This window comes from Phaethon aethereus, assembly GCF_964289735.1.
Source record: "Phaethon aethereus genome assembly, chromosome: 19".
Lineage (NCBI taxonomy): Eukaryota > Metazoa > Chordata > Aves > Phaethontiformes > Phaethontidae > Phaethon > Phaethon aethereus.
In genome coordinates this window covers 1009527-1022011 of record NC_138595.1, presented here as the reverse complement: position 1 = coordinate 1022011, position 12485 = coordinate 1009527, and the positions used below count along the sequence as shown (strand labels likewise).

At 43.7% G+C, this 12485-nt stretch overlaps 1 protein-coding gene across 1 annotated transcript in view; it reads left to right on the top strand.

Moving 5' to 3' along the window:
• The window catches only part of SGSM2 (small G protein signaling modulator 2), a gene marked incomplete at its 3' end in the record, with an annotated part of 64473 nt that overhangs the window by 29036 nt on the left and 22952 nt on the right, over nucleotides 1-12485 (top strand). The window contains exons 3-8 of the mRNA XM_082008791.1: nucleotides 3292-3454; nucleotides 7422-7583; nucleotides 10573-10640; nucleotides 11100-11245; nucleotides 11679-11813; nucleotides 12275-12399. Of these exons, the coding sequence (XP_081864917.1) occupies nucleotides 3292-3454; nucleotides 7422-7583; nucleotides 10573-10640; nucleotides 11100-11245; nucleotides 11679-11813; nucleotides 12275-12399 (799 nt within the window). The remainder of the gene's footprint in view (nucleotides 1-3291; nucleotides 3455-7421; nucleotides 7584-10572; nucleotides 10641-11099; nucleotides 11246-11678; nucleotides 11814-12274; nucleotides 12400-12485) is intronic.

Below are 12485 nucleotides of genomic sequence, written 5' to 3'. Positions count from 1 at the left end.
CTTACGGCACATGGGGACCGCCTGCTCCTGCGCCTTTAAGATTTCCTTCTTGAAGACTGTCCAGCCTTCCTGGACCCCTTTGTCCTTCAGGACTGTCTCCCAAGGGACTCTCTCAACCAGTGACCTGAACAGGCCAAAGTCTGCCCTCCGGAAGTCCATGATAGCAGTTTTGCTGACCCCTCTCCTTACTTTGCTCACAACTGAGAATTCTATCATGTCGTGGTCGCTAAGCCCAAGACGGCCTCTGACCACCCCATCTCTCTGTTTGTAAACAGCAGGTCCAGTGAGGCACCTCCCCTGGTGGGCTCACTCACAAGCTGTGTCAGGAAGTTATCCTCCACACACTCCAGGAACCTCCTAGACTGTTTCCTCTCTGCTGTGTTATACTTCCAGCAGATGTCCGGTAGGTTGAAGTCGCCCACAAGAACAAGGGCCAGCGAATGCGAGACCTCCGCCAGTCGCTTATAGAATGTCTCATCTGTGTCTTCATCCTGGTTGGGTGGTCTGTAACAGACTCCCAGCAGGGTATCTGCCTCATTGGCCTTCCCCCTCATCCTTACCCACAAACACTCTACTTGGTCTTCACAATCTTCAATTTCTATGCAATCAAAACACTCCCTAACATATAGAGCCACCTCACCGCCTCTCCTTCCCTGCCTATCCCTTCGGAAGAGCTTATAGCCATCCATTGCAGCACTCCAGTCATGAGAAGCATCCCACCATGTTTCTGTGATGGCAACTACGTCATAGCTGTCGCGCTGCACAATGGCTTCCAGCTCCTCCTGTTTGGTGCCCATGCTGCGTGCATTGGTGTAGATGCACCTGAGCTGGGCTATCGATTTCAACTCTGGCATGTTGAACCTACCCCTAGGTTCAACTCTAGTGAGCCCAAATGAATTGGTCTGTTCTCCTTCATGCCTTTTTATGGACAGCATTGACTGGATGAATCACCTGCAGTCTCGATTTAAAAGCTGGTAGATGGGGCAGGCTTGGTTTTTATTTTTTATTTACATTTATCTTGTCTCTTTTTCCTGCAGCAGTTTGAATGGGAGCTGATGCACAGTCTTGGCAAGGCTGAAATAGTGCGATGCGGTCTTTTGCTGGTGACCATCAGAGCATGTTACAGTAAGGTTTGCAGAATGAACCTCACAGGTGGATCTCTTGTAGCTGTAGGTCTGGCTGCATCTCTATTCCCTCTCAGGCTATAGTAGTATTACATTTTCTTCTCAGTTCATAGGCCTTTCAATCTTTCTGTCCAAAGCTAGATGGTGGGCTCTGTTGGAGGGTGAGCCTGTCTTACCAGGTTTTATGACGTTATTGTCTTACAGTGATCTCCAGTGCTTTGGGAGGGGATTGACTTCCATTAGTGTAATTGTTTGGTTTCCTGTTAGTTTTTCAGTAGGGAGGGAGGAAGCTCATTACAGGCCTAGCTATTTGTAATTGTGTTTGAAGTGACGAAACCAGTGTAACTGAGGACGGTGTGAATACGCAGAGAGCCTGAAGCAGCTGCAAGCTCTGGACCAGTCATCAGTGGAGGGTGAACTGAAATGTTCACGGGTGATGTTTTAAGTTCACTGTTATTAATCCATTTGTTCGTAATGTGAAGGAAGAGAGGGAGGACTGAGTGGGCTGATGGTTAGAAGTCTCCTATCTTCCCTGTTTTCACCAGAAATAAAATGTCTTTCCTGTAATTTAGGTGAATGGAAGGCATCGTCATTGTACCACTTCCCAGCTGAATCTGCTTGCAGTCAGCCATCGTGCTGCTGCGTTTGATACCTGTTCCCTTCTGTTGACTCAGGAAAACAACGAAGCTGCTCTTCTCCACCCAGACAACTCAAAAGTCCACTTCCCTCAATGAGACTTATTTCAGAGTTCAGGGATATTTAAAAAAAAAAACAAACAAAAAGCCAAAAAAACCCAACACAACAACAAACATACACCAAAAAACCCCAAACCTGAAAAAAACCCAGCTCAGCTGTGACCTGTCTGAACTCCGATGTTTGTGGGTTATATGTGTTCTGAAGAAAATGTAGCTCTGGCTTTGATTCTTGTATGGCTCTTTCTCCTCACCCAGCCTCCTCATTTCTCTTAAGTTTTGTATTAGTCACCACGTAATGAGAGATCTGCAGGCAGCAGTGCTCTAGGAGCAGTCTGTGGTTTTGTCTTGAATATGCCATTTTAAACAGTGAAACACAGAATAAAAGGAGCTTTAACTCTCCTGATATATAGCCTTACCTGTCCTGCAGTTTTCCATGTATACTGTAGTCTCATTGCATCCGAGTTCCTTCCCAGTCGTGTTAACCAATGTGATAGTAATGTCTGCATGTGGCTCATGCTTTTTTCATGGTCTTCCCTTTGCCAGAGGAGAATGGAATACATAAGGCAGTTGTGTGGGGGGGTGCTGGTAGACCTTTTTTTGTTATTTTCATACCTATTTCCAATGAGAGGTAGCAGATGAAAGTATCTCGCTTCCATTTGGGACATGAAGAGTTAATATTTTAATAACCAGAAATAAAAGGATGATTTGTTCTACCTTGCTGTGCAAATGAAGATCCTGTGGCAATGAATGCTGTGTGGTCACTGGATAGATTAAATGATATACAGCCATAGACTGCATGCCGGTAGTTGGTTAAATGTAGCATATTTTCAGATTCAGAGCTCGGCTCGGGTTTGAACCTGAACTCTGTAACTTAAATGAGATGCCTTCTTACCAGCATAGTTCTTTGTAGGCCAATGCTGAAGTTCCTACAACATGATTTAAGAGTGAGAAGCAAATAACAGGAACGTATGATCTCCAGTTAGTGCTGTTTGTTGCAAACACCAGACCATATAGAGAAACAAGTGGGAGAAATGGATGCAGCAACTCGCAAAGATAAATAGGAGCCTCTGGTCAAAAAGCGATCATCAGTAAAAGCAGATCTCTAGCTCATTGTATATTGAGTTAAGGGACCTGGTTCTGCCACGACGAGTTGAGAAGAGGTTTTGCCTTTGGCTTAATTTTCAGTAGAGTCAGGAATTCTTTCACACTGTAACATGCATAAAATGTGGTGAAAATACTGGGAGATATTTTGGTCCTTTGGTTCATTTATGTACTAACATTATCTGTGACTTACAAGGTGCTTACTGTTGCAGATTGGACTCAGGCTTGCATTCTCTGATCTTGAGATCTCCCACCCCACCCTGTTCTCTTGACTCCACACCTGACCAGTGGGTGTTAGCAGATGGCATTCACCAAGGAGAAGACTGAAGGACAGCAGTACCCATAACTTCATCTCCTTCCTTTTCTTGCAGGTGTTGTGGAAGCGTGTCTCCTGCACATGCTGAAGCGCAGAGCTGCCGGCTTCCTGCGGACTGACAAGGTGGCTGCGCTGTTCACCAAAGTTGGCAAGACCTACGCGATAGCTGGAGACATATGCAAGAAAGTGCAGGAACTGCAGCAGCAGGTGGAAGGCAGGTGAGGCTGAGGTCTGTTTATCAGCAAAATTCATACGATATGCAGCATGGAGAGGATTACAGAGGCTGCTTGGTAAATGCAAAGATGCCTTTCTTGACAAAGCTTTAGCAAATGTGGCCTCTTTAGTGTCTGTAACTATAAGGCAGATGTTTTTGTTTGATCAAGCTGACAGCTAGCAAAGGGACAGAGGTTGGGAATTGGGTCTTCGGTGTTTTGTTCGGCTTCTCAGTATAGCGGATCAGCGTGTCCAGCCCACACAAAGCAACAACAGTGAATAATAACTGGTGATTTTAGAGGGTGCTTACAGTCAGGGTATGGTGGACTATTTTGGACTGTTGGTGGGAAGGGATGTGGGTGGCAAGAGGAACTGAAGAACAGACTTACTGGAAAAGCTGTTTTGGCATGCTCCTTGGCAAACCAATAACAGAAGATTTGTGGGTATTATGGTAGAAATAGATAAGTTAATGGATACAAAGAATGATAGGAGGAAGGATGAACTCAAGAAGAAGCAGTCAGCAGTGAGAGACTGATTCTAGGGAAGCAGTTAAGTACACGCTGGACTTGAGCACAAGTGAATTCGTGCTGGAGCCAAGGACTTGAGATTGCTGAAAGTACTAAACTTCTTGCTAGTGGTTCTGCTGACTGAATCACAGTGCATAAGCCTGTGGGATGAGTGTCTTGTGTTGTAAACTCAGGACAGTAGGTTTTTTTATTCTGTTTGTAGATGGTAGTGCAGTGACACTGCTAAGCCTTAAGAGCACTTTGTACATTGTAGGAACATTTAGGCTCTTGATCAACTTGCTGTATGAAGGGCTTTGTCGAGACAGCCTGACTTCAATGTGTTGCATTGAAGTCTTCAATTATTGACAACTGTTTAAATTAGCACTTATACTTACATTTCTCTGTAATTTTGTGGCATTTATCTTTATTAGACTTCTAATTATCAAACTTCGTTATGTAGTTTTTAACAGGTATGTATCTGTTTTTGATCTGTTTTTTAATTGTGTGCCTACTGATATAGACTGGGATTTTACTAATTTCAGGGGTTTTTTAAATGGGAAGAAGGATGTTTTCTACTGAAAATTCCCCAGCCTTCCTCCTCAGTTAAGAGCCCACATGAACCTTACTCTGACCACCAGACACGTTTGGCTGTGTCCTTTAACAGAAAGGAGCAAATGAACTTAAATTCTCTGTTTTCTCTTGGAGAATTTTTTTGTGTTTTTCAGCTATTAACAACCACAGGTTTTAAGTGCTGTAGAAAATATGCACAGCAAAGAGACTCTGTTAGGAAATACTGCAGGGGGTGGACTTGCTTCATTGAACATGTAAAATGAGCCAGAAGCGCTGTAGCAGTCTAATTGTTCCTGAGGCTGTGGCTTAAGCAAGCCCCTGTTCAGGATGCAATTAAACACATCTGAATTCCCCTGATGTTAGTGGTGTCATGTGTTTTTCTTGACTTGGGACCGTCACTGAGTGTATGTTGCCTTGTAGAGGTTCTGTCATGGCTTAACGGAGGACTAGGCGCTCAGTAAATCTGGGGAGGAATTAAAGATCTCGCTCAAAAGAGCACCCAGCTGATGTGTTTAGTCTTTGTAACTGAACGCTTTCCTGAAGGGGACCCAAGTGCTGTCAAAGGACAGGATCGTTTGAGAACGTGGATTTTCTGCTGCAGATTGTTGAAGATGTCAGGGTTTCTCTTCTCATTAAGACAAAACTGAACCTTCCTTTCTGCTATTTAAGGGGCATATTTTCTGGGGAATAGGTTGAGAGGGTTAGTTGTCCACTGCCAGCCCTATGCGGTGTGTGGAGAGCCAAGGCAAACCTGCAGTACTGTGCAGAAGGAGGAAGCTCTTCAGTGCTCAGCTATAGCTATATAGCTATATATATAGCATATATATATGCCTTTCTCTTGCAGCTTCATTCTGTTGCCTGATGCAGGGGTATGGACCCATCACAAGACGTCACCACGCGCTGTGGCAGGGCTGGCGCAGCTTCACCACCGGCTGTGCTATGGACATCTGGCTTGGTTGCATTATGTATTTTAGGAGGAGGGGTCGCGGGGCAGTGTCCCACCAGTGCTGTCACGGGAGACTTAGTGCGGCTGGTACCACCTTATAAAATTGCGCATTCTGGCTTGCGGCTGCATGTGAGGTATTCAGCATGGAGCGACGTTGTCACCTTGACTTACATACCTTGCGCCGCAGGCAAAGCTAGCGGAGAGGGAGGAAGGGAACACAAATTCACATTTCGGCCACTTTGCGAGGCAGCAGGAAAGAGAAACGGAGAGAGCAAACCTATTTTCCTTTCTGTGGGTTGCCTTTTAGAAACTGGAAAGTTCCAGGCAGCACATTCAGCTTCACAATCAGTCTCTGGTTCCAAATCTGTTCGGGTCATTAATTATCTTAACAGTGACGAGTGTTAATTTGTGTCAGTGCCACCAAAGGAGTGAAGGGGGGGCATTGTTGTCCATATGCAAATGTATTTTGGACACCAGTACTAAATGGATAAAAGGTGGATGCTCACCGTGGCAGGACACCCAGCATGGGTAAGAGCACGTGTGTTGTGCTGGAAAGGCACAAAACTGCTGTTGGCATGATGCAAATTGCAGCTCCAGCCACATGGAGCTGGCAGGAGGCATGGCAGGCTGGGGTCTAGAGAAGAGTACCATCCCGTTCGTGCGGCAGAACACCCACAGGGTGCCTGGGGCACAACGTGCTGCTATCCCTTATTGGACTAGGGTCAAGCAGGTTTTCTGGGCAGCAGATGACTCCACAGAAAGGAACGAGAACTTTCCACCTGGTTCAGAGACCACTGTGCTGAGCAGCCCCTGCGTTCTCGTTGACAGCCGCACTTAGGGAGTGATTCTGCTTTGCATAGCCAGCTTGCTGTCCTGCCACGGAAAGCTCCCTGTTTCTGAGGTGGACCTGTTGCTGTGCTGGCTTATGCTGTAGGAATAAGCAGCGGGTCTGGGCTGTAAGAAGCTCCCAGCTGGCTTTGGATGCTCATTTGCTATAGTTCTAGTTTCTCAGTTTGATGTTGCTTATCTCTTAGTTGTCTTGTTGTCATTCTGTAGGTGGTAGGAGATAGGATCTCACTGCCAAGACGCTAGCACAGACTGTGCTGTAGCTGTATGTGGTGCTTTACAGAGAGAAGGAAAAGATGGGCCTGTGCCCAAGGATTGCCTGATGATGGTATGGCAGGAGGTCCCTGGAAAAGCTCTGCCTGTGTTATCTCAAATCCTGCTCCATGCTTCTGGTCTCAGTGGGTATATCTCACGCTGAAATAGCTATCTGCCTTCTTGGGGTCGTGGCTAGCTTCAGCCCGAAGGTACCAGGGAAAACTGGGAGACAATCTTCTTTTTACCATCCTCCCTGTGGCTTTCCCAACGAAGTGTGAAGCTTTGTTTGATAAGAAGCAAACTTCTGTTCATCAGGTGCTACTTATTTTCTGCTACACTTTGCATTTTGTTGTTTTTTCGTTCTTTTGGGGTGTATGGTCTGCAGTGGATTTACAGCCTATTATTTCAGCCTAGTATGTGGGATTTTTGGAGGAGCTCAAATGTTGGGCTTTTCCTAACACTGCAGAAGCAGAAAAGATATTTTTGTTAGGTGACCACCTAACCTGACATACCTAATACAGACCTGTTCAGGGGCTTTTTTTAGAGCTTGCTTAGCATCTGTCTGGGAATTAGATAATCGTTACAAACTTTTCCTATTCATAACTCAGAACTGAGGCATCCTAAATCATTAGAGCCACGATTTGCAGAAAACCCCTGATGATGGACTGACTAAAACTCCACACCCCAGTGGTAACGAGTACTAACACAGTAATGTAGACAGCTAGTATACAGATACGCATTTGTCAGATATGTGCTGGTATTCCAATACCTCTCCACGCAGTCTTTCACTGATGAGCTTTCTGTGAGAAGAAGAGTGAATTCTGACTACTTTTACTTTATCTTTTGCAGGAAAAACCAGCCAAATGGGCAGGAACCCCTCAAGAGGCAGGGATCAACCACAAGCAAAACACCTGTCCTGACAGCTCAGGCCATCAAACACATATGGGTTCGGACAGCGTTGATTGAGAAAGTGCTCGACAAGATTGTGCAGTATATTGTTGATAACTGCAGGTAAGGAAAGAATCAGAAGCATAGGGATTTGTTGGTCTGATGTGTTTAGGTATCTGCAACAAGGGATTTAATCAGAAGTCTTCTTTAAACTTCTTTGATACAAACTTCTGGTAGGAAGAAAACCAGATGCATGGACATTTAGAAGAAATTGTACTTTTGTTTTGGATCATTGACATGTTTCAGACCTACAAAAAATGTTAAAAGCCATGCAACCTTCCAGTAATTAGCTAAACTAACTTGCTGTTTGTTAAGGATTTCTTTTAATTATTTTCTAAAGTTGGCAATATTGAACAGCGCTACCATAAAGAGTAATGCATTCAGAAGCATGTGAAGCTCTGATTCTTTCCACTCACTTGGGCACCTTAGGTTTCAGTAGATATTAGGTGCCCAAATTCTAATGGGACCTAGACCTCAGTGACTTAGTGGAATAGAAATGTCTTCTAATAGGTCAGGAGCGCTTCATTCACTTACATTAGTTAAAAATAATCCTTTGGAATTTCAGGATGTCAGGGAAGAAAATGCCCTTTGCAGATGAAAGAAGAGGAAATGAGTTTACAACAGGAGGATATAATGACATAAACCCTTGAGGCTATGAAAAAAGGTTTTTTAATCATGTTTCCTGTTTAGAAAATTCAAGTTTTGTGTAAAGTGAATCTTCCCTTGCAAAACTAGAGAAGAGCATTAATATTTCATGGATGTAAATCCACAGGCATTCTTTAAGGGGAAAAGACAAGTCCTCTCTGTTCTATGACATATTCTCTCGTCACTTCCTACTGTCAAGCATTATCTTTGGTTTCTCAAGAGGTGGTTCTTAATTCTACCATTTTTTGCCTTCCTACCCTCCCATAACCAAAAAAGAAAAATTAAGGGGCACACTGGGGACAGTTTCCCATAAGAAGAGAAAGGTAGGAACCCTGAAGGTTGATATGGTCCCAGAAAAGTACGTCTGTACCCATTGCCATTGCAATTTTTTTGCAGTGGTGCTCTTGTAATTCTGCACTGGGCGGACACAGTCTTGCCTGTCCAAAGCCCATGGGTCTGAAGAAGGAAGAGAGCTAGGGCAGAGGAACTTATTCTCACAGTATTTTCCAAGTTTGCATTACTGTTTTCCTTGTCATCAGCTTTATTTTCATGATCTATCTTCCCATTAGAAAGAGAATGGAAGAAAGGTCTGTGTGCTGTTCAAAGAAAACTGTTGCTCTGGGATATCTAATGCCAGTTTGTTTTAAGAGCTGTGTGCACAAGAGACAGTACGAGGGTTGACTGTGTCCCAGAGACATAGGTAATGAAAGCATTTCCACATAATTCACCTGGAGACATGACAAGAATTGTAGATGTTAATCTTACTGCCTTCTCCATCCATTCAAATGAGTTAGGATCAGGTCCTTAACTGCAGGTGTGTGGTTTTGAGAACCTGACTTAGTGGGTAAAATGAACCTCTTCATAAAGATTGTGCTCATGCATTTTTGTGACATTCCTGCTCGAATGCTCCATGTTAAGTCCTTTAGCTCTTCTGTTCTTGAGGAAAAGAAGGTGGTTTAGAACTTGAGCTCCATCTAGTGGAAGAGACAGCAGAAGATAACGACAGTTCAAGAAATTTGAGTGTTTTGATTTTTCGGCTATGTGGTTTTATAAGTCAGCTCTGCCTGCTGTGATGGGAAGACTTTGGGGTCATTGCAAGAGCTACTATTTGTAGTAGTTCATTGTTCTTGACAGCATTTCAAGATTATTCCTCACAGATGGAAGAGATGCTTAAGAATGTGTGGATCTCTTGGTCTCTGTGGAAAACTGACAAAATTGCTTGCAGAGAGTTATTGTTTGTCTCCATATTGCATTAGTGCCCAAAGCCCCAAATCAAATATACTGGGTAAACACATTTAGCAAAAGGCAAGCTCCTGCCTCTCAAGAGCTCAGTTCAAAAACAGAGGTGGCAGAATGAGCATACTGAGAGGAAGTGACTTGCCTGAGATTACGCAGCTGATCAGTGGCAGAATATGGATCCAAAGTAGGGTTGGTGGTCATCTTGTTAAGAAGTCTGGATTGTAGGTTTATTGAACTGGTTGTTCTAGGCTCCTTTTATGCTCTGTGGAGACCTAGTCAATGTTATTCATATAGCTTAGGAAATTATTTAATTCTAAAGCATACGTTTAAAATAAGCCAAATAAATTTCTCCACAGCTTTTTTAAGATATATTTTAACGATCTTTTAAAAATAGTTCAGGACACACCATGTTGTAAAAGCCTTCTTTACCTGCAAACACAACACAACACTTCTTTACGAGATCAGTAGGTGAGCCAGTCAAGCTCCATTAGAGCTTTTAGAGGAGATGCATGCATCGGTGATTTCTGGGTAATCCTAGCAACTGCTTTTTGTCTGCCTGTCAAGTTCAGGGTTTGGATCCCTTTGGTCCTGTCTCTGGCTGTTTAGGTTTTCTTACTGGCCCATTGTGTGGGAGAGTATTTGATAATCACAGTAAAATTCTATTTCTGGAATTTTTGTGATAGAACTGTAACTAAAACCAAGCTTTGAAAATGTGTTCTGCTTCAGTACATGCACAGCACTCCAGATGTACAGCCTAGACCCCATTTCAGCCTTGGTAAAACTCTTAGAATTCTAAAGTCTTAAATCTTCCCTTTTAAATAGGTAATTTAATTGTCTGAATTTCCTCTTGAAATGAGCGTTTGGCCCCAGTTTTTATTAAATGGGAAGTCTGACCTGGAACGTGACTTCAGCAGTCATGCTTCGCCCTGCACACAGAGTCACTTCCACTGGACTGCTGGGGGGCCCACAGCAAATGCTGAAGGAATGCTCAGGTTACTGGCAGCACGTCTAGCTTCTCTGCCCTTATCTCTTTTGCTTCTTTTGGCATACTTTCTTGTAAGCAGTAACATTATTTTTAAAGTTAATGGACTCATGCTACTAGGAGGCATAAGAGCTTTTAAAAATAACAGCCATTGCTTTTAACTGGACTCTGATCTTTTATTCCTAGTAAATATTATGAAAAAGAAGCTTTACTGGCAGATCCTGTTTGTGGCCCAATACTAGCTTCTCTCCTAGGTAAGTTCCTGCAAAGTTACTTCTCATGCTAAAGAAAATAAATTGTTTCTTAAAACATTTTGTATTATGGTAGTGTTACAAAAGGTGATTTTTCTCCCTGGCATGTAGTTGAACTATTTATAATAGAGCAACGTAGAAGATGTTGTTTTGTTGCTTACAAGACCAGTAGAGACCAGTCATCTGTTTTTATTGGTTGGATCAGGAAGAGAATGGGAATGTCTTTTTACTGAACGCTTGCTAGCAGTTTGCAGTTACTAATGCTGCTATGGCAGGGTATTGTGTCCTGCAGGAATATTTTTATACAGCCGTAGATAATAGGACCCTGATATGTTATCTATATTGTCTGTTAATATTCACTTGGCTTGAGAAGGATATCTCACTTTCAGTACTTGGCCAGCAGGAGAAGACTAAGTATGTTTCTGAACAGACTCAGGTTTCTCTCTTGGCCTGTTTTCTTAGTTGGACCATGTGCACTGGAGTACACCAAGCTAAAAACAGCTGATCACTATTGGACAGACCCTTCAGCAGATGAGCTTGTTCAACGGCACCGGATTCATGGAGTACATGGCCGCCAAGACTCTCCTTCAAAGCGCCCAGCCCTGGGAGTAGGTATTTACTGCGTAGCTATTTCTGAGTTAAGGCAGAGGCTGACAATAAAAACAACCCCAGAAAGGACAGATCTGAATCTATAACAACTTTTCTTTTGTCTTCTGTCATGGAGCCTTTATCACAGATTAGAAGGCCATTTGGGCCCAAATGTCCTCTTTATCTGTACGCAGAAAAGTTTGAGATCCAGGACTAAATTCTGTGACATTTGATACTTGTAATCAGACCAGGTAGTTCATGAGAAATTATGAGCTGCCTTGGCCAGGGGTAAGAGGCCAGGTCGTTTCTCTGCAAGGTCTCCTGGCTCCAGAAGAAGTTCCACTCTAGAGATGGGCCAAATGAAACTGTTCCCGTTTTATTGGCCTGCTGTTACAGTCATCAGTCGTTCCTGTCCTACCTGATCTGCCTTGACTGTGTTTGTGTGTGTGCTAGATCCGGAAACGGCATTCAAGTGGGAGTACGTCAGAAGATCGTTTTGCTGCTTCGGCAAGAGAGTATGTGGAGTCTTTGCACCAGAATTCCCGAACACATCTCTTGTATGGGAAAAACAATGTCTTAGTCCAGCCGGTGAGTACATTGAGTCTTGGGCCAACGCACACAGCTGCTGCCTGGCTGTGACTTGAGAAGTCAGGAATATAGGTAAGACTATGACCTAAGCTTGTCAAGTACTTGCTTAATGTCTTGTCCTCGGGACAGTGCTGCCTTCCCACTTGACTCTCTTATGCTGAGGTGGATTAAGATGTGACGAATGCTTTTACTGCCTGACCAATGTGAATTGTCAAGTGGGCCTATAGGTAGGAGCAGACATAGTGGACTGTATTTCATAAACCCAGTGGCTGTACTGTGGTTTTTCCCCTCTTTCTAATAGCAATATTAAATACCAGTACTTTTGGCGTTAAGGTTTCCATCAGCAGTTCCTAAGTAACGCACTGTTCTGGAACTTGCGGGGCATAGGAAGACTGGAACGTGACAATTATGGCTGTGCACTTGGGTCACCTGAATTGTCTGTTTGTTGCTTTTGTCAACAGAAAGATGACTTGGAGGCAATTCCTGGGTATCTCTCCCTTCATCAGTCAGCAGATAGTTTGACGTTAAAATGGACTCCAAATCAGCTGATGAATGGAACACTTGGAGATTCGGAGCTGGAGAAAAGGTAGTCAGTGCATTCAGGAAAAGATCAGAAGCGTCCATAGTGTTTATTTCTTGTACACTTGGCAATACGACGTAAGTGTAACAAGG